Source organism: Cydia fagiglandana, chromosome 20, assembly GCF_963556715.1.
Source record: "Cydia fagiglandana chromosome 20, ilCydFagi1.1, whole genome shotgun sequence".
In the NCBI taxonomy this organism is placed as follows: domain Eukaryota; kingdom Metazoa; phylum Arthropoda; class Insecta; order Lepidoptera; family Tortricidae; genus Cydia; species Cydia fagiglandana.
The window spans coordinates 14,731,765-14,750,429 of record NC_085951.1 but is presented as its reverse complement, the minus strand read 5'-3'; the positions used below and the strand labels follow the sequence as shown (position 1 = coordinate 14,750,429).

Genomic DNA, 18,665 nt, shown 5'->3' with positions numbered 1-18,665 from the left:
CGCCTTAGCAATAGGGTTTAGAATACAAGCACCGAGTTACTGGACTCTTAACACTAAATACCGACAAGCGCGGGGTATGACGACTGATAAATTAATGAAATATACAAAAAAAGTTACATCCAAAACGTTTAGTCAATAAAATAAGAAACAACACATAAGTACAGTCGTCGTCAAAGATATGTTTACACTTTGGCACCTTACTCCTTTGTAATAAGGCGGAAAATGTAAACATATCTTTGACTTCGACTGCACATTAAATATGGTCGAAAAAAACAAAAAGTTTAGTATCTGTTTAACTTTACTCCAACGCAGTTCAAATTTAAATAAGACCAGTTATTCCTTGCATAAATAAATTTACATAATAGCCTCTAGCCGCCCAGAGTCCTATAAAAAGGTCTCCTGTTCCATTCTAATTTGAATCTTAGTTTTGACAATTCAAGATTGCATTTTTCTTGGCAAGTTTTGGCGTCTGGGCGGCTATAGTATAATATATTGTAGGTGTTATCGGTAATTAATTACATATACATTTCAAATTATAAGTCATCATACCATACGTCACGACTAATCATAGTAAACGCAATTGCATACAAATCGAATAAATAAACTAATTATTTCAAATACATACTTTGACAATCTCTGATATTGACGACATTGCAATATGAACGTAAATTTTCTTATACTTATCAAAATAAGACAATTGTAACAAAGGTAATTTATAAGCTCATAAGTTTTTTAATAGTATTAATCATTAAGATATTGCAGACTTTTGTCCAAAATACAATAACAAAAATATATAAGAACATATCATAAGATTTATAAGACTTCGTCAAGGCATAAGTTAAGCAAAAACAGCCTTAAACCTAGTCTTTAAAGTCCATAATGCAATGCCGACTTTATTATAAAACTAAATACATGTGAATGATACTGAATTGAATAAAAATATCATAATAACCTTAGATGTGAAACATTTGAAAAGTTAAACTTTTGGGAAATAGAGATTTTTTTAAGAAGTGCCTTAGCGCCAAAAGTGGCGAAATGTAAAACCTACGGAACACTAAATGCAAAAAAATCATCACCAATTTGTTCTTTTTTAAATTTTTGTGACGTCATCAAAATGGCTACTTTGTATAGTGTAAAATAAGGCACATTATTGCGTATCACTCGCTAACCTTAATATTTACAATGTTATTAATAAATAAAATACATACTCGATTCGGTTCAGTATACAAATAATTTTAAAAGGACAAATGGGACCGATAAAAATAAACTCTAAAGCGTTATTATTTGAGGGCAAAACAATGTATTTATGACAGAAATTTGCTATATTATTTATCAAAATAAATCATTGCAAATGATGTGTAACATTTTGGATTGATAATTATCAAAGTAAAATCAACTTATCATAGTAATGGTACCGATTTTTTAATTGTAAAATTATTTAAATACCTAACCGAATTTAGTATCTCTATTGCATATTGGATATTACATCACACATCACACACCTGTCGCCCAATGAGAAAATACATTATTTACTTAAACTTTACTGAATAAAAATGTATATGTAACATTTTTTGCACAGTGAATTTATCAGAGACTGTTTTTTTTAATAAAAAAATACAGAGATACTTATCAATCATATTTCATTGCTATAAATTAAAAACGTTTATTTTAGCACAATAACATTGTGTTTTCTTCAGGACGACAGTCAGGTATGAGATGTTTCCACCAACGCTTAGCATTGCTTCCAAACTAACACCAAAAATACCGTCCTCGTATTTTTTTAGTTATCGAAACAATGTCAAATATAATTTTAGTACAAAAAAACGAACGTTACTTCAAAAAATCAGATATCATACTTACTACCGAAATCCGCGAGATGTCACTAGCATTTGGTAATTATAAAAGAAAGCGAAGCCTGTACCGGACAGGACATCACTTTTTGATACAGCTTTAAATCGTCATAAAAATCTGAACGAATTCGTCAAAAAAATTAATATAAAATTACACATAAAAGTCTCCAGTTAACTTAACTCCCTGTTGTATAGCAATTAAATAGGTTTAGCCAGCGACATCTTTTCTATATTACCACCGCAATACCAATTGGCGACTGAGGTCTTCATGCTATCTTCTTTACCCTCGTTAATATTAAGACAAGAGTGAAAGAAATGTCATTATAATCTCACCCGCCAGTTGGTATTGGTTTATAGCAGACCTCGTTCGTCTCGGCCGCCAAGCCGCGCTCACACCTCGTCGGGCGCCATGTTGTCGGTGTGGTTGGGCTGCGGGGAGGGCTGCGGGGACGGCTGCGGGGAGAGGGGCGGCTTCACGGCGGCCTCCTTCACGGTGGCCTCGAGCGCTCGGATGCGGTTCTCCTGTTTCACTATCACGGATTTCAGTTTCCGGATCTCGTCCATTAGGTCGGAGAGCTGTTTCTCCTGTGGAAACGAGTAGGTTTTTACGTTTGAATAGAATAACTGTTACTAAAAGAAAGGGGTTAAAGCATGGGCGTACGCACCATTTTTAAGGGGTGGGGCAGAAGTAGGGGAGGAGTCTTGGGTACGTTGTAACAGGGTACGGTTGAAACAGAAATTCTTAGCTTATGGTCAGAGACCAGGGTGGGGCAACTGCCCTACCTTGCCCCACCACACTTGTTTCTTAATGAAAGTGATTAATCACGAAGGTATTCAAGCGTGACTTCTTCTTCTTCAGTCGGTCCCTCAATTCTGAGGATCGTGACATCATATCCTTCTGTTGAAGACCAGGTTCCTCCATAGGGTTCTTAATTTTTGTTTACGATTCTATTTCTAAAACCTTTTTAGTTTTGTTCGTATTCACATGCGAAACCGTTTCGTTTCGTTTATTGCTTGATTTACTTTTCTTTGGATTTATGTCACGTCTAAATGTCTTTACACTTTTTTTTATCTCAAATTCCATTTGTGAGAGGACATGGAATCTATCCTTTTCAGTTATTTTCACCTTACAATATTCTAAAATAAACTTACAATGAGTCAGTCAACCGGCAGTCACAGCCAGCGGAGGCGTCGCGCTGGTCTGGCTGGCATTGACTGTCGTCCTTTTTCTACGCAGGTGTCGGCAACCTGTCCTTGTCTCGCTCCTTCTTCGCACCCGCGAGCGCGTCAGCCTTGTGTTTCATACCCAAGTTAATACTTACAATAACAGCAGTGACAGCCGGCGGCGGCGTCGCGCTGGCCGGAGTGACGCACTGACTGTCGTCCCTCTTCTGCGCGGGCGTCGGCGACCTGTCCTTGTCTCGCTCCTTCTTCGCACCCGCGAGCGCGTCAGCCTTGTGTTTCACACCCTAGTTAATACTTACAATAACAGCAGTGACAGCCGGCGGCGGCGTCGCGCTGGCCGGAGTGACGCACTGACTGTCGTCCCTCTTCTGCGCGGGCGTCGGCGACCTGTCCTTGTCTCGCTCCTTCTCCTTCGCACCCGCGAGCGCGTCAGCCTTGTGTTTCATACCCATATACTCACAATAACAGCAGTGACAGCTGGCGGCGGCGTCGCGCTGGCCGGAGTGACGCACTGACTGTCGTCCCTCTTCTGCGCGGGCGTCGGCGACCTGTCCTAGTCTCGCTCCTTCTCCTTCGCACCCGCGAGCGCGTCAGCCTTGTGTTTCATACCCATATACTCACAATAACAGCAGTGACAGCTGGCGGCGGCGTCGCGCTGGCCGGAGTGACGCACTGACTGTCGTCCCTCTTCTGCGCGGGCGTGGGCGACCTGTCCTTGTCTCGCTCCTTCTTCGCACCCGCGAGCGCGTCAGCCTTGTGTTTCACACCCTAGTTAATACTTACAATAACAGCAGTGACAGCCGGCGGCGGCGTCGCGCTGGCCGGAGTGACGCACTGACTGTCGTCCCTCTTCTGCGCGGGCGTCGGCGACCTGTCCTTGTCTCGCTCCTTCTCCTTGGCGCCGGCGAGCGCGTTGGCCTTCTTGGTGACGTGGAGCTGCGTGGCGGCGCGGCCCGACACGTAGCCGCCCTGCACGACAAGCGCACGCTCCTGTAGTTGGTTAGGGGACCCCCTAGCGTTAGCATCTGTCTGGGTTCCGGTTTGTTGGCGGCGGGGGTAATCGTGTGTGTGAGGTACTCAATTTTATTATTTAACTAGGTGACCCGGCGAACATCGTCTTCACCTACCAATTTTTCTACCTATCTATCTATTTTTTATGCATTTATTTTCTTTCATTATGACCTCCTGAGAATAACAAACACAACACGAAAAGTATCAGCGAAATTGGTATAGCCGTGACCAAGGGAAATAGGGATTCATTTTTATATACATAATACACCGGTTCGAATTCGGTCATAAACTCTGGAGGCCTTAGTTGGCTTTAAAAGCAATAAATATGTCGCTTCGGAAATAATGACATCACGAATTTGTATAAACTATTGAACATTTCTACAGAAGATAAAATATCCCGTGTATAAATAAGCATATTATATCACATATTATAACCGTGGTTTAAAAATAACACAAATTGGGAATATCATAAAAAACCAAAGCTTCACAACATACTTTGCATATTTCTCCAAATATTTGTGTCGGGTCTCTTTCCTTTATATACTCAAAAGAAAGAGAGACCGAACCATTTTTGCGCAAAACACCAAAGTCAGTCGCTGGTCTAATGATCTCTCAATATAATTGTTAGTTCAAAGTATTATTATAGTCCATAATTATCACATAAACAGTAAACACACACACACACACACGGGAAAATTAAAAATGTTAGAGGAAGCCAACAGGTTGAAGCCAGACAAATGCTATTATAACAACAACTGTCTCTTTCTTCACGGTTATTGTGTTGAACCAAAGAAAGAGATGGAATCAGTAATGCATTGTTACATAGAGAAGGTCGATAGCTTATGGTCTTATTCCATATGAGTATCAGTTCAGATATAGTGCATAATAATTTTCCTTCGTATTTTCTCGGAAACGTTCGTATTGGTCGTGCTACGTCAGTCAACCTCAGTACTTTTGTACCGAGACCACAGAATAAATAATAGTACTAGGTACAGAAGACTCACTCTCTAACAAAACGCGTCTGTTACGATCAGGACAGATATGGCCGCTAGGTGGCGGCAGCGCCACGCGCGGCTTATGGCAAACCCCAAAATTGGGGTCGAACCGATGTACTTTTAGCTACCTGTAGCAAAGCGACGAAATCGCGGAGTGAGACACGCCTGCCGACTGACTGAAATAGCAAGACACGTTCGTACGTTTCCGTGAAAATACGATGGAAAACAATTATTCACTACATATGTAGCTTGGTTGTATGACAGTTAAAATAAAATAGAACCATTTCTATCAACCTTTTCTATGTAACAATGGAGTAGACAACTAAACACACGTTCGATTAGGTTTAAAAAAAGTCCTATAATCTTCTGAGACCTGGTCTTATTTGAACTAGTGACCCGCCCCGTCTTCGCACGGGTAAACTTGAACAAATTATACACCTAAACCTTCCTCAAGAATCACTTTATTGATAGGAAAACCGTTCAGTAGTTTTTAAGTTTATCGTGAATGTAAAATCTGATAATTATCGAAATCAAATCAGAAGCTGCAAATTTAGATACTTATACTTAACTGACTTGTATTTGATAATTATGAATACTGTGATAATTATTGAGGTAATATTTCAAACGGGGAAAATTTAAATGACTACTATGGGTACTATTCTATTCCACTGAACGATTGTTAATTGTTTAGGGTTCCGTACCCAAAGGGTAAAACGGGACCCTATTACTAAGACTTCGCTGTCCGTCCGTCCGTCCGTCCGTCCGTCCGTCTGTCACCAGGCTGTATCTCACGAACCGTGATAGCTAGACAGTTGAAATTTTCACAGATGATGTATTTCTGTTGCCGCTATAACAACAAATACTAAAAACAGAATAAAATAAAGATTTAAATGGGGCTCCCATACAACAAACGTGATTTTTGACCAATGTTAAGCAACGTCGGGAGTGGTCAGTACTTGGATGGGTGACCGTTTTTTTTTGCTTTTTTTTTGTTTTTTTTTTGCATTATGGTACGGAACCCTTCGTGCGCGAGTCCGACTCGCACTTGCCCGGTTTTTTTCAAAAAGAAAACATTTGCCTTAACCAAATTTAATAAAGTTTGCAAATTATAGTTTTGTTTTTGACTGTTTTTGTCTATAGTAATAGTTATTTAAAAACATAGTTAAATAATATCATATCATACATTAATTAACTGTATTAGAGAATACCCAAATACAAAACTTACCTTCATTAAATGTTAGTTAAAAACCATGCCTACATAGACATACCTTTGGCGATGTTTTGTATTGTAATAATAACAATATACTTAAAACTACAATCTTAAAACAAAAAATAAATGTGTGGTATGACATCGTAGGTCCATAAGCCAATTGATTCCTTAAGGCAGCGGTCGGCAACCTGCGGCCCGCGGGCTGCAGACTGCTCGTGAAACTGTCACTTGCGGCCCGAGTGCCGCCTTGGCTATTTTGTATGTAATAGTGACAAACGACAATGTCTCATAAAGTCATAAATATTAACCAAGTACGGCCCGCGTCACCTCCGTTAACTACTATGTGGCCCGTGGCTGCTAAAAGGTTGCCGACCGCTGCCTTAAGGGAAAGGTAACAAGTAGGATTCGTCTCTTTCTCGACTTCGAGACTTGTATCATGAAGCCCCGTGCACGTCAGCTGCGGTTGCCTCGCTTGCTAGTGGCTCGCGGTTTATGTCGCGTTAATGATAATATTTGTAAGTTTATTTAGGTAGCACCACCCCCACACAGGATGGTTTCCTCAGTTCCTCACGAGTACCCTGAGCGACATGGTATATATGTACAGGGTGGTTTCCCTGGGTACCTTGAGCGACATGGTGTATACAGGGTGGTATCCCTGGGTACCTTGAGCGACATGGTATATACAGGGTGGTTTCCTTGGGTACCCTGAGCGACATAGTGTATATAGGCGGGGTTCTCTACGGTACCCTGAGCCACTTGGTATATACAGGGTGGTATCCCTGGGTACCTTGAGCGACATGGTGCAGGGCTCGGCGTCCTCGCCGCCGGCCCACTCGTCGGCCGTGAGAGAGGCCTCGTCGCTGAGCGTGTCGGGGTATAAGTCCTCCTGGAACAGCTCCGACTTGCGCGGCACCGTCATCGATACCACCTGGAAATTAGGGTTAAAACTAAAATAACTTCTTATCGTTTTGACCGCAATAATAAACCTTATTGGCATGCAAGAAGGTTAATTTTGATGTGACCAACTGAGGCGGTCAAGAGGTTAAAATAAAAACTATGTCCTTTACTGTGAAAAAAAAATGGATACTTCTCGTTTTCAAATAAATGTACGAATTTACCCTTATAATTAAAATAAATTAGTTAGAAAGGGAATGAAAACTGATTTCTCCCCGTCTAGGCAAAAGGCGGTTTTTAAGCATTATAAATAATAAAATTACGACAACTATGTATAACAAAAGATTTTTAATTTGATATTCTTACTTGACACAGGCCAGAGTTGTTCAGCCTGTAGAATTTGGCAATTTCACACGTGGCAACATCGCAACCTCGCTTAGGCATCATGCCGATACCTAAAACAATAATAAACATCATCAGTACTCAGTCCATCGCTTTCACCCAATAATCTAATATTCAAGATTCCATCAACTCTCAATAGTCCTTACACCCTGGCGGGTCCTCTGCGAGCGTCCCATGACCGGGCAATGGCAGCATCCGCTCGGTGTACCCCTTACATTTCATATAAGTGTCAAAATGGACTCTACGTGTTGGCTTCGGCTCCGCGCACGCCTCCCAAAGGTCCGTGTTCCGTGATGGGAAAAACATATCACCTTGCACACTCATTTTTGAATACAATTTACGATCACTATACAGCAGCGGTCGGCAACCTTTTATAGCAGCCAAGGGCCACATAGTAGTTAACGGAGTGACGCGGGCCGTACTTTGTTAATATTTATGACTTTATGAGACATTGTCGTTTGTCACTATTACATACAAAATAGCCAAGGCGGCACTCGGGACGCAAGTGACAGGTTCACGAGCCGCAGGTTGCCGACCGCTGCTATACAGGATGAAAGCACCAGTGATAGACAGAATTTATAAACATTTTATTATTTTAAATAATTTAAGTCAAACTTATGCATTTGTTTGCAACACTAAATTTACATAAGTATCCAATATTCTTTCAAAATACTAGGCATAATCATTGATCCTCTATTTGCATTTTTTAATATTAACAATAACAATGTAGTGTCCATTACTGGTACCTGCCAGTTTAAGGTGTCCAACACTGGTTCCGTTATTTTATTACATATATTTGTAGGACATGAAGAGAAGCGCTGGTGGCCTAGCGGTAAGAGCGTGCGACTTGCAATCCGAAGGTCGCGGGTTCAAACCCCGGTTCGTTGAATGAGTTTTTCGGAACTTATGTACGAATATTTACTAGTCGCTTTTCGGTGAAGGAAAACATCGTGAGGTAACCGGACTAGTTTCCCCTCTGGGATGGAAGGTCAGATGGCAGTCGCTTGCGTAAAAACTAGTGCCTACGTCAAATCATGGAATTAGTTGTCAAGCGGACCCCAGGCTCCTATGTGAGCCGTTGCAAAAATGCCGGGATAACGCGAGGAAGAAGAAGATATTTGTAGGACATATCAAAGTGTCATAAATTTATAATTGACTTTAGCTGTCTAAGGGCCAGTTGCACCAACCACATTTGACAGACTGATCATCGTCAGCCGGCGCGCCCCGGCGCTTTACTATGAAACTATCCATACATGAAAATTTAGCGAACTCTTTAACGATACGAACAGTTTGGTGCAACCGACCCTAAGATTTATAGTTTGTTGATTACGAACCTCTTTGCGGGTCTGGCGTTTGGAAGGTGTTGATGTAGTGCACGAACGGCGGTTCTGGCGTTACCTGTTAAAATAAAGACATGTAAATTAAAATTGCAAGCAGGTACATTTTAATGGAAATGGTTGAATGTGTATGTGAATGTTGAATGTGTCCCGATATTTAAAACACTCCATTGATAACTAAGATTTTTGTAAAGTGGAACTTATGATTATTTTAATAAGCACTGATTTAAACTTTCACTATTATTTAACATTATGAAACTACACAACGGGACTTAATCGCGTATTTAAGTTTTAAGATTTACCTCCGACGTTTCGAGGACGGCGTTGTCCCCTGTTTATTTCCCCTGTTATTTTATTATTTGTTCCCCTGTTTGTTTGTTTGTTGTTGTGTTGTTTGTGTTGTTGTTGTTGTTGTTGACGGTGTTGTTTGTGTGGACGGTGTTGTTGTTGTGTGTTGTGTTGTTGTTGTTGTAAATACGCGATTAAGTCCCGTTGTGTAGTTTCATAATATTTTAATAAGGTCGAAATACATATCGGTTGTCATTTTTGTATTCAAACTTTTTATTACAATTTCTTTGTCCGGATAATCCAGGGTGGTTTCCCTGGGTTCCCTGAGCGACATGGTATATACAGGGTGGTTTCCGTGGGTACCTTGATAATTAATAAGGAGCTGGACCTGATATTTGAGGAAAAAAAACAATTTAGATATCCTTTCAAGTTTCACGGCTCCTTTTCCCTCAGACACTAAACCGTCACCTATTAGGGCTTGAGCACAAATCACGCGACTTTCGAGGGGTTTGGGGGGGGGGGGGGGGATGGCGGCACGACAAAAATCATGACAGATCACGTTGGGGGAGGGGGGTATAAGGAGACCTCACGTGTATTTTTCTACAGTGAATGAAAACTAAGAAAAAATACCTACCACATGCAAAAATACACGTGAGGTTATGTCAGGGAGGTAATTAGTGTAATTACAGTCACCATCAGATATATCGGAGCGGCCAAGGTGCTCACAAATATCTGAGCACGCCTCTATTGTCAAGGCGTTAGAGTGCGTGTTCAGATATTGTGAACACCTTGGACGCTCCGATATATCTGATGGCGACTGTACATGTCCGAATTTGACATCAAGTATGGCGTCAATCGAAGATTGATATATGTAAGGTTATCGTACCTCAAAGTACCGGATGACCGAGTCTCCCTTGCCGCAGAGGTAGATGAGGTTAGTGTCGGAGTCATACAGCGGGAACATGACACCGTTGCTGGTGTCAATCTCCACCGTCACGATGGGCTCGAGCGCGTGCACAGTGGCCCACGGTCTCACAGTGAATCGACGCCATTTTTGTAGTCATGACTTTCTATTGTGTTAACAAGGAGTTCTGAAATGGACAATTCTAGCCAAAATCTCCAAATCCTTTCCAATTTTCACAACTCCTTAACACAATAAAACGTTATAGTCAAAACACAAAACTTGTCTCTTCTGACTTCTGACTACAAGATGGCGTTCATCTAAGTCTAGTATAATGTAAGGTCGTCGTACCTCAAAGTACCGGATGACCGAGTCTCCCTTGCCGCAGAGGTAGATGAGGTTAGTGTCGGGGTCGTACAGCGGGAACATGACACCGTTGCTGGTGTCAATCTCCACCGTCACGATGGGCTCGAGCGCGGGAACAGTGGCCCGCGGTCTCACAGTGGACCGACGTTAGTCTTGTCTAGTATAATGTAAGGTCGTCGTACCTCAAAGTACCGGATGACCGAGTCTCCCTTGCCGCAGAGGTAGATGAGGTTGGTGTCGGGGTCATACAGCGGGAACATGACACCGTTGCTGGTGTCAATCTCCACCGTCACGATGTGCTCGAGCGCGTGAACAGTGGCCCACGGTCTCACAGTGGACCGACGCTAGTCTTGTCTAGTATAATGTAAGGTGATCGTACCTCAAAGTACCGGATGACCGAGTCTCCCTTGCCGCAGAGGTAGATGAGGTTGGTGTCGGGGTCATACAGCGGGAACATGACACCGTTGCTGGTGTCAATCTCCACCGTCACGATGGGCTCGCCGAGCGCGTCCGGGGTGCGCAGCGAGTATTGCCGCTCCGACATGCGACTGAAACTGTTAAAGAAAATAATAATAAAATAATAATAATTTAGCCTATACAGGGTGTCTCAGAATTCGACGTCAAGCCGTAAACGGATGATAGACCAAGTCATAATAACAGTTATCATAAAAGTACAAAAAAAAATCCACACCCTGTAATGGTTCTTTAACTCTTGTTACTACAAATTCCATAATTTATTCTAATTTTTTTATTATTGTGTAATCTTGAATAATTACAGGGTGTGGATTTTTTAGTGAATTTTTAAAGTGACCATAATTTTTAAAGAACATGAGTTGGATTTTTTTTTGTATTTTTATGATAACTGTTATGACTTGGTCTATCATCCGTTTACGGCTTGACGTCGAATTCTGGGACACCCTGTATACGTCCCACTGCTGGGCACAGGCCTCCTCTCAAGCACGAGAGGGTTTGGGCTATAGCCCCCACGCCAGCCCAATGCGGATTGGGGACTTCACATACATCTTTGAATTTCTTCGCAGATGTATGCAGGATTCCTCACGATGTTTGCCTTCACCGAAAAGCTAGTAGTAACTATCAAATGATATTTCGTACATAAGTTCCGAAAAACTCATTGGTACATCATCATTGGTGGTCATTGGTATTGGTGGTATTGGTAAAGAAAATAAAACATGTATAATGGTTTTATTCCACCTGTCCAATGTCATTGCGTCTAGCTCTCTCATTAAGCAAAGTGTGAGACGCAATACATATTGGACAAAGAAATTGGATATGTGGAATAACATCCTAAGGGCCCAGTATTGGACACATCAAGCTGACAAGTGCCAATGATGGACATGCCGTTCTTGATTCAACAAACACTTATAAAAATATACTCAGATAACACTTGCACTGCGCTGCGTATGCTATCAAAATCTTGTGGACTTTTCTTGGTCTAACTTTATTTAGTAGTCCGCTGTAAATTTCAATATTTTCTATCTATAATAGAATTGCAATTTTACAATAGTACATTACGATACAAGTGCGAAAAGTAGGATACTCGCAACGAGTGGCGATAAATTGAAACACGACCGAAGGGAGTGTTTTAAATCGACACGAGTTGCGAATTACCCTTTCGCACGTGTATGTTATATTTACAGTACATATGGCTCTTTAAATATTCGACGTAGGCAGGCGTGGCTACAAGTCCATCCGTTCGACCCCAATTTTGGGGTTTGCCATAAGCCGCGCGTGGCGCTGTCGCCACCTAGCGGCCACATCTGTGCTGATCATGACAGACGCGTTTTGTTAGAGTCAGTCTTCTGTACCTAGTACTATTATTTATTCTGTGACGTAGGCACGTATTTTGCTAGTTACCGCACTAGGACGGTAATAATAAATAAGCACCATATGTACTGTAAAGTGATGTAATGTTACCCGGTTGTAAAGACGAGGCCGTGCTTGAGGAAGATGGCGCGCGAGGCCTTGCTGCCCTCGTGCGCGATCGCCTCCGCCTCCACCTCGCCCTTGCGGGGGTCGATGATGCTGCAACAAACAATACAATACATTTTATACCCCCCATTTTAGGGCACGTACTATAGACTAGGAATCCTCTAGAACGAGTTTAGAGCAATTATTTCATGCAACCGATGATGCCAAAACTGCGGGGGTGCGCGGGATGAGGTGAGCGAAGTCCCGTGCCGTGATTGACGACTAAGACACGGACGTCACACAAAGACACTTTCGACTCGAACATGGAGTAAAATTACCGTATGCGTGGCAGAGGGGGTAACGCGACTATGCTCAGTCTGGAGGATGTTTTGTCTGTGTGTCGACTAAACATCCAACAGGATGCGTCCAAAGTTATTTTTATTTCACTTTTTTTTTTCTAGCCTACTTGGTGTCCCACTGCAGGGCAAAGGCCTCCCCTCGTTTTTTCCACTCGACCCTGTCATCGGAATTTTCCCACCATTTGGGGTAGAATGTGTCCAAGTCGTCCCGCCATCTCCTTTTCGGTCTGCCTAAACTCCGGCCTGCACCGTCTACTGTATTCCGTGGGTCCCACTCAGTAACCATTTTGGCCCACCTTTCTGGGTGCATGCGGCAGACATGTCCGGCCCAGTCCCACTTAAGCTTAGCGGTCTTGACGCCTACATCTACAACTCTAGTTCTGGAGCGTAGTTCCGTGTTTCTGATCCGATCAGTTCTGCGAACACCTAGTATACTACGCTCCATCGCACGCTGGCAAACCTTTTTTTTTAGATTTTAGATTTTATTTCACATTACGTTAACAAAATAGTATACCGTATTTTCTTGTCGCGACACGTGGTGAGCAGTTTGCTGCCTGTCCAGTTCCAACACGCCGAGTAAATGAGGTCGGGGTGGCAATCCAGCGTGATCAGGACCTCGCCGGTACCAACGTTCCATATCGCGATCTGCAAAACATGCCGACAAGTCAGATACGTAATACAGGGTGTCATCGTTAAGTGTAGCCATGCCATAATTCCGTAAATATACAGATATCAGAAAACTACAAATTGATATCGAAAGTGCGTTATCCAATGAGTAAAATTACATTAATAACTTTTTTTTTTATAAAAGCAGAAATATCCCAAACATTAACTTCAATCCCTCCCATACATTTAGTACGACGACTCACCCCTCAAAGAACGTCGGTGTCGTAAAAGATAAAACTGCATGAGATTCATTATTTGCGATCTCTTTGCGATAATAAACTGTAATAAAATAATAAAACTACCGTTTATGTAATAATAAATCTAACATTTCGTGCCATTTCGTGACACTTTATTATTCACTATGTTTTTTCTATGTATGTCTATTGTCAATGTGTTTGCGAATAAAAAACTATTCTATTCCATGTTTTCCTTCCATCAGATCCACAAAGTCAGCTGTTATTCGACAATATTATACCTGATTGTCAGAGCCAGCAGTTAGCAGAACGTTCTGCGCTGTCGGGTGCCACAGAACGAGACCGACTCGCCGCTGGTGGAACACCAGGTCCACCACTGGCTCCGTCAGCGTCCGCGATAGACCGCCATCGGGTATTTGCCAGACCTGAAAACATGAATTAACAACTGTACAAAATTACATTACCATTTAAGAGCCAACAGGAGTGGTCATTTCTCCATACAAACGTACTCGACTGTTTCCTCCGTGGGTTTTGATGCTAGAGCAATGATTTTTTGAACACAGATTAAAATTGACAATATCTGTGTCGGACCGTTTTGCATTTTTTGATATTTTTGTTTTTTAAGGCGCTAGAGCCCTTCAAAAATGGCCAAAATGGCCTCATTAACTATGCCGCAATGAGAGGCGTAGTATTCAATACTAATATCAATAAGGCAAAAAAGCAAAACGGTCCGACACAGATAATTTCATAATCATTTAGATTTCCAAATTTGGTTACGATTGGTTAAGTTTTGGAGGAGGAAACAGTCGAGTACGAAACCTCGATTTTTGAGATTTTTACGCAGGATTTTTAGCCTTGTCCTAATCGCACTGGTTTTAGGAGCCGCTTCCGTTAGCGAGACGGGTATATTTACCTAAAATATTTAAAATTCAGCTCCTGTTTCGTCTTAATGTAAGCAGGATAAGTACGGTAAGTACGATAGGACGCCGCCCGGTCGGCCGACCTAGGTATCGATGGGCGGATGTGGTGGACGCTGATCTGCGCGAGCTCCGGGTTGAGAACTGGCGGGAAACGGCACAGGACCGGGATCAGTGGCGAGCAGTCGTGTTGGAGGCCAAGACACACTTTGGGTCGCTGCGCCAGAGTAGTAGTATTTAATGTAAGCAAACAGCATACACTGAGAGAAAAATCATCACCAGGAATTAAAAAACAGTTCTGTACTGGGGGAAAAAATTAAGTTTTAGTAATAATTATGGACGTTTCACTATTTCTGTAAAGTTTATTTATTTCTACAAACAGCTCAGTAATCCCAAATATAATTTCAACAAACAGATAATAGAAATTGCAAGAACTAATAGACATTACAAAAGTCAATTTGTTCCTATTAGTTAACTCTCCTTGTCCCCGGATTAAGTTTATTTTTGTAATTCTAAGTGTGTTTTTGTTGTACTTTTCTCTCAGTGTACGCATCTGATCCACATAGCTACGTGCAAAACTCTAAAAAAATAATAATATGACATTGCAAATGATGTGATGAGAAATTCAATTCAACGATGATTGAACTAAGCCTTTCTGTCCAGCAGTGGATCTGCTGAGTTGAGATGTGCCCACCACTGGGTCTGCTAAGTGCCCACTACTGGAAGATTGGAACTGTTAGGTTTACCTTGACGACGCAGTCTTCAGAGCCACTGGCGATGACATTGTCGTTGTGGGGGCACCAGGCGATGTCCAATACTGGGCCTTTGTGACCTCCAACCAGTGGGTGGTCTGCTGGGATACGGCCGACCTGAAACAAGTTGATAAACACTTTTATATCACTCTAAATTAATATTAAAGTATTTCTTTCTACGCTAGGACTTAAAAATGATGTTAAAGTAGCAAAAAAAGAATACCTCAATTGACTAGTTTTGTATTCATTTTCATAAAAAATAATAGAATGTTTTATTAAAATCATCACAACAAGTTTGACGTTTAAAATAACACTTGCACTGCGTGTGCTATCAAAATCGTTGCAGACTTTTCTTGGTCTAACTCTATTACGCTGGAAACCAGAATATATGTGCTGGGTTTAGCGTTGGGGGTCTAGAAAAGGAGCATCCGAGTGTCCCTTAAAGCACGTGTGGGTAGACTAACAAGTCAAGTGCTAGACCGGCGCGCGCACATAATTAGCGGCCCGCTAATGAACTTTCGCTGTTTAGCCGAGAAAGTTAATAAACTGGGATCCTGTTTCTGAGATCTGCTGTTTTGAATGATCTTCATCTCATCACCTCTCAGCCATAAGACGTCCACTGCTAAACATAGTCCTCCCCCTTGCATGATGGGGGGTGAATGCCATAATCGCCACGCTTGGCAGGCGGGTTGGCGATCGCAGTCGAGTACACCGAATTTGAGGGACGCTGCTGCCCGTCCACCGGTGGTCTTGGACGTAGTTTAAGGACATACCCGGGTCCATGATCTTATCTTGATCTTTCTGACGCCCACGGATTATTGGCGATATGTTTGTGTTTGTGTGTTTACCCCTTTCTAACCCTAAGCGCCGTAAAATAGAAATAATTGACTAGGCAAGCACGAAGAGTGAGCGATACGTCTACGTCGGGTAAATAAAAATGATTTCGCCTGCCCGTCTCCTTAACAGATCGCAGTTCTCAACCACACACTCGTTTTTTATAATAGCAATAGCGTATAAGCAGGTTCAGCGATGATTTTTCTACACATCCACATTCAAAGAGACGTATAAAAAAATTTAAAAAATGCATTCAAAATTGCAAGTTTTCATACAAACACTTTCTCCCCTGTCCTGGCGATTTTCGCAAAAACTATAGCTATTAGGCAGCTGAACAGACAATAACCAACATAAACGAGCATGGAGATGTCGAGAAAATAATCAGGATAACATTATTACCTTTACTAGTTTTTTGACTACAGAACCGTATATCCATTCCAAGATTCTAAGTGTAGATGTAGACCATTCGTTGGTAATCAGTAATCACACTCTCCAATGTGTCCTAGGTTTTAATAACGAGATGATTTAGGAGACCTAGTTTTGCGTAGGAAATGAAGCAGCGAATTTAAGACATGCCGAGTCATTTAGGTCTTTGTGATATTAGCAGGAACGAGTATAGAAAGTTGGCAGCCGCGTTTTGGGGTCAAACCCAGAATAAGCACAGGTACACTAAATACAAGGATATTTTTAAACTAGGCAAAATATTCACAAGTGGTAGCATTGGTAACCGAGCGGTGAGGCGCGCGGCTTCCAAACCGGACGTTTAGGTTCAAATCGAACCCTCCCTGTACCACAGAAGAAATAATAGTACTACCGTACAGAAAGGACACTTCCTACAAACCCGAAGTTTGACAGCGATTCAGGGTCGAATCATGCTATCCCTTTCTAATATATGGCAGTATCCCTTTCGGCTATTTAGGAGTGTCAAAATTCAAGTGATTATCTTATCTGTGGCCGTGCACGCACAAGGAAGTCAAATGGTGCCAACCCTAATAATTGCTCGGAGCAATGCTGAGCCGACCGGAGCCGAGTTCGACCGAAGTCAGGAGTGTCTCCCCACTGCCTGTACTTCACAAAAATCTGGCCTAGTGCCTATGAAGCCGATGGTCCTGGGTTCGAATCCCGTTATGGGCTTTTATTTGTGTGTTGAACACAGATACTTGTTCCTGAGTCATTGGGTGTTTCACATGAAGGTATATAAATATACTTATGGGTTCCGTACCCACAGGGTAAAAATAGGACTCTATTACTAACTTACTGTCTGACACCAGGCTGTATCTCATGAACCGTGATAGCTAGACAGTTGAAATTTTCAAAGATGATGTATTTCTGTTGCCACTAAAACAACAAACACTAAAAACAGCTTATAATAAATATCTAAGTGGGGCTTCCATACAATAAAGGTGATTTTTTGCCGCTTTTTCCGTAATGGTACGGAGCCCTTCGTGCGCGAGGCCGACTCGCACTTGGCCGGTTTTTTTTATTTGACCGTTTACTAGTGAATACATCGCTAGGAGACCCTTACGTTACGTACATGTCGTACAGTCAGCAGCAGAAGTTGCTAAGCGGGCTACGTGTTCAAAATTATCTTGACGCGACTTCATTGTAGAGAATAAGAGCGTGTCAAGGTAATTTTGAACACCTCGCCAGCCTAGCAACTTCTGCAGCTGACTGTACACATCATAGGCCACAAATATATAGTCGTGTTGTGAAACAGCGCCCACGCGCGCCGAGAAATGTTATGGAAACCTCAGCGCGCGAGTCCGACTCGCACTTTACCGTTTACTAGTGTATACGCCGTGTGGAGACCCTTACGTTATCATATCATAAGCTACAAATAGTCGTGTTGTGAAACGCCACCCACGCGCGCCGAGAAAAGCGGGAAACTGCGCGCTGCACGGTTTCGCGTTACATTCCGATTACACGAGTACACACTTCAATATATAATATAATAATTCAGCCTATATACGTCCCACTGCTGGGCACAGGCCTCCTCTCGAGCGCGAGAGGGCTTGGGCTATAGTCCCCACGCTAGCCCAATGCGGATTGGGGACTTCACATACACCTTTGAATTTCTTCGCAGATGTATGCAGGTTTCCTCACGATGTTTTCCTTCACCGAAAAGCGACTGGTAAATATCAAATGATATTTCGTACATATGTTCCGAAAACCTCATTGTAGTAGTAGTAGTAAACTCTTTATTGTACAAAAAGACATATTAAAAATAACATACAATTAGCAAGAAGTACAAAGGCGAACTTATCCCTTTGAGGGATCTCTTCCAGTTAACCTTTGAGTAGATGAGAGGAGAGAGTGAAAAGAGGGTGACAAATGCAGCAAAATGTACAACAAGGTACCAGAAAGATAAAGGATATAAATACATACAAAATTTATAGGATAAACATACATAAAGCCCGTCCACGAAAAAAAGTGGTCGGTGTTACAACGACAAATTAGAAAAAAAACTAAGAAAAACAATTTCATGGGCTATTTAAATTAAAGTTTTATTAGTGTTCTTTAAAATTAATAAACCTCCTGTTTAACAAATTAACACTGGTAAAATGCCCTGACTTTG

General features: G+C 42.0%; 1 protein-coding gene across 1 annotated transcript in view; it reads right to left on the bottom strand.

The window, feature by feature from the left end:
- Positions 1–748: 748 nt before the first annotated feature.
- LOC134674701 (coronin-1C-A) overlaps positions 749–18,665 on the bottom strand; it is a 29,781-nt gene continuing 11,864 nt past the window's right edge. Inside the window, exons 4-13 of the mRNA XM_063532826.1 lie at positions 15,251–15,373; positions 13,869–14,012; positions 13,242–13,372; positions 12,375–12,482; positions 10,819–10,993; positions 8,882–8,945; positions 7,512–7,600; positions 7,039–7,179; positions 3,819–4,025; positions 749–2,435 (exon numbers count right to left, since the gene is read on the bottom strand). Coding sequence (XP_063388896.1) covers positions 2,241–2,435; positions 3,819–4,025; positions 7,039–7,179; positions 7,512–7,600; positions 8,882–8,945; positions 10,819–10,993; positions 12,375–12,482; positions 13,242–13,372; positions 13,869–14,012; positions 15,251–15,373 — 1,377 coding nt within the window. The 3' untranslated portion in view covers positions 749–2,240. The remainder of the gene's footprint in view (positions 2,436–3,818; positions 4,026–7,038; positions 7,180–7,511; positions 7,601–8,881; positions 8,946–10,818; positions 10,994–12,374; positions 12,483–13,241; positions 13,373–13,868; positions 14,013–15,250; positions 15,374–18,665) is intronic.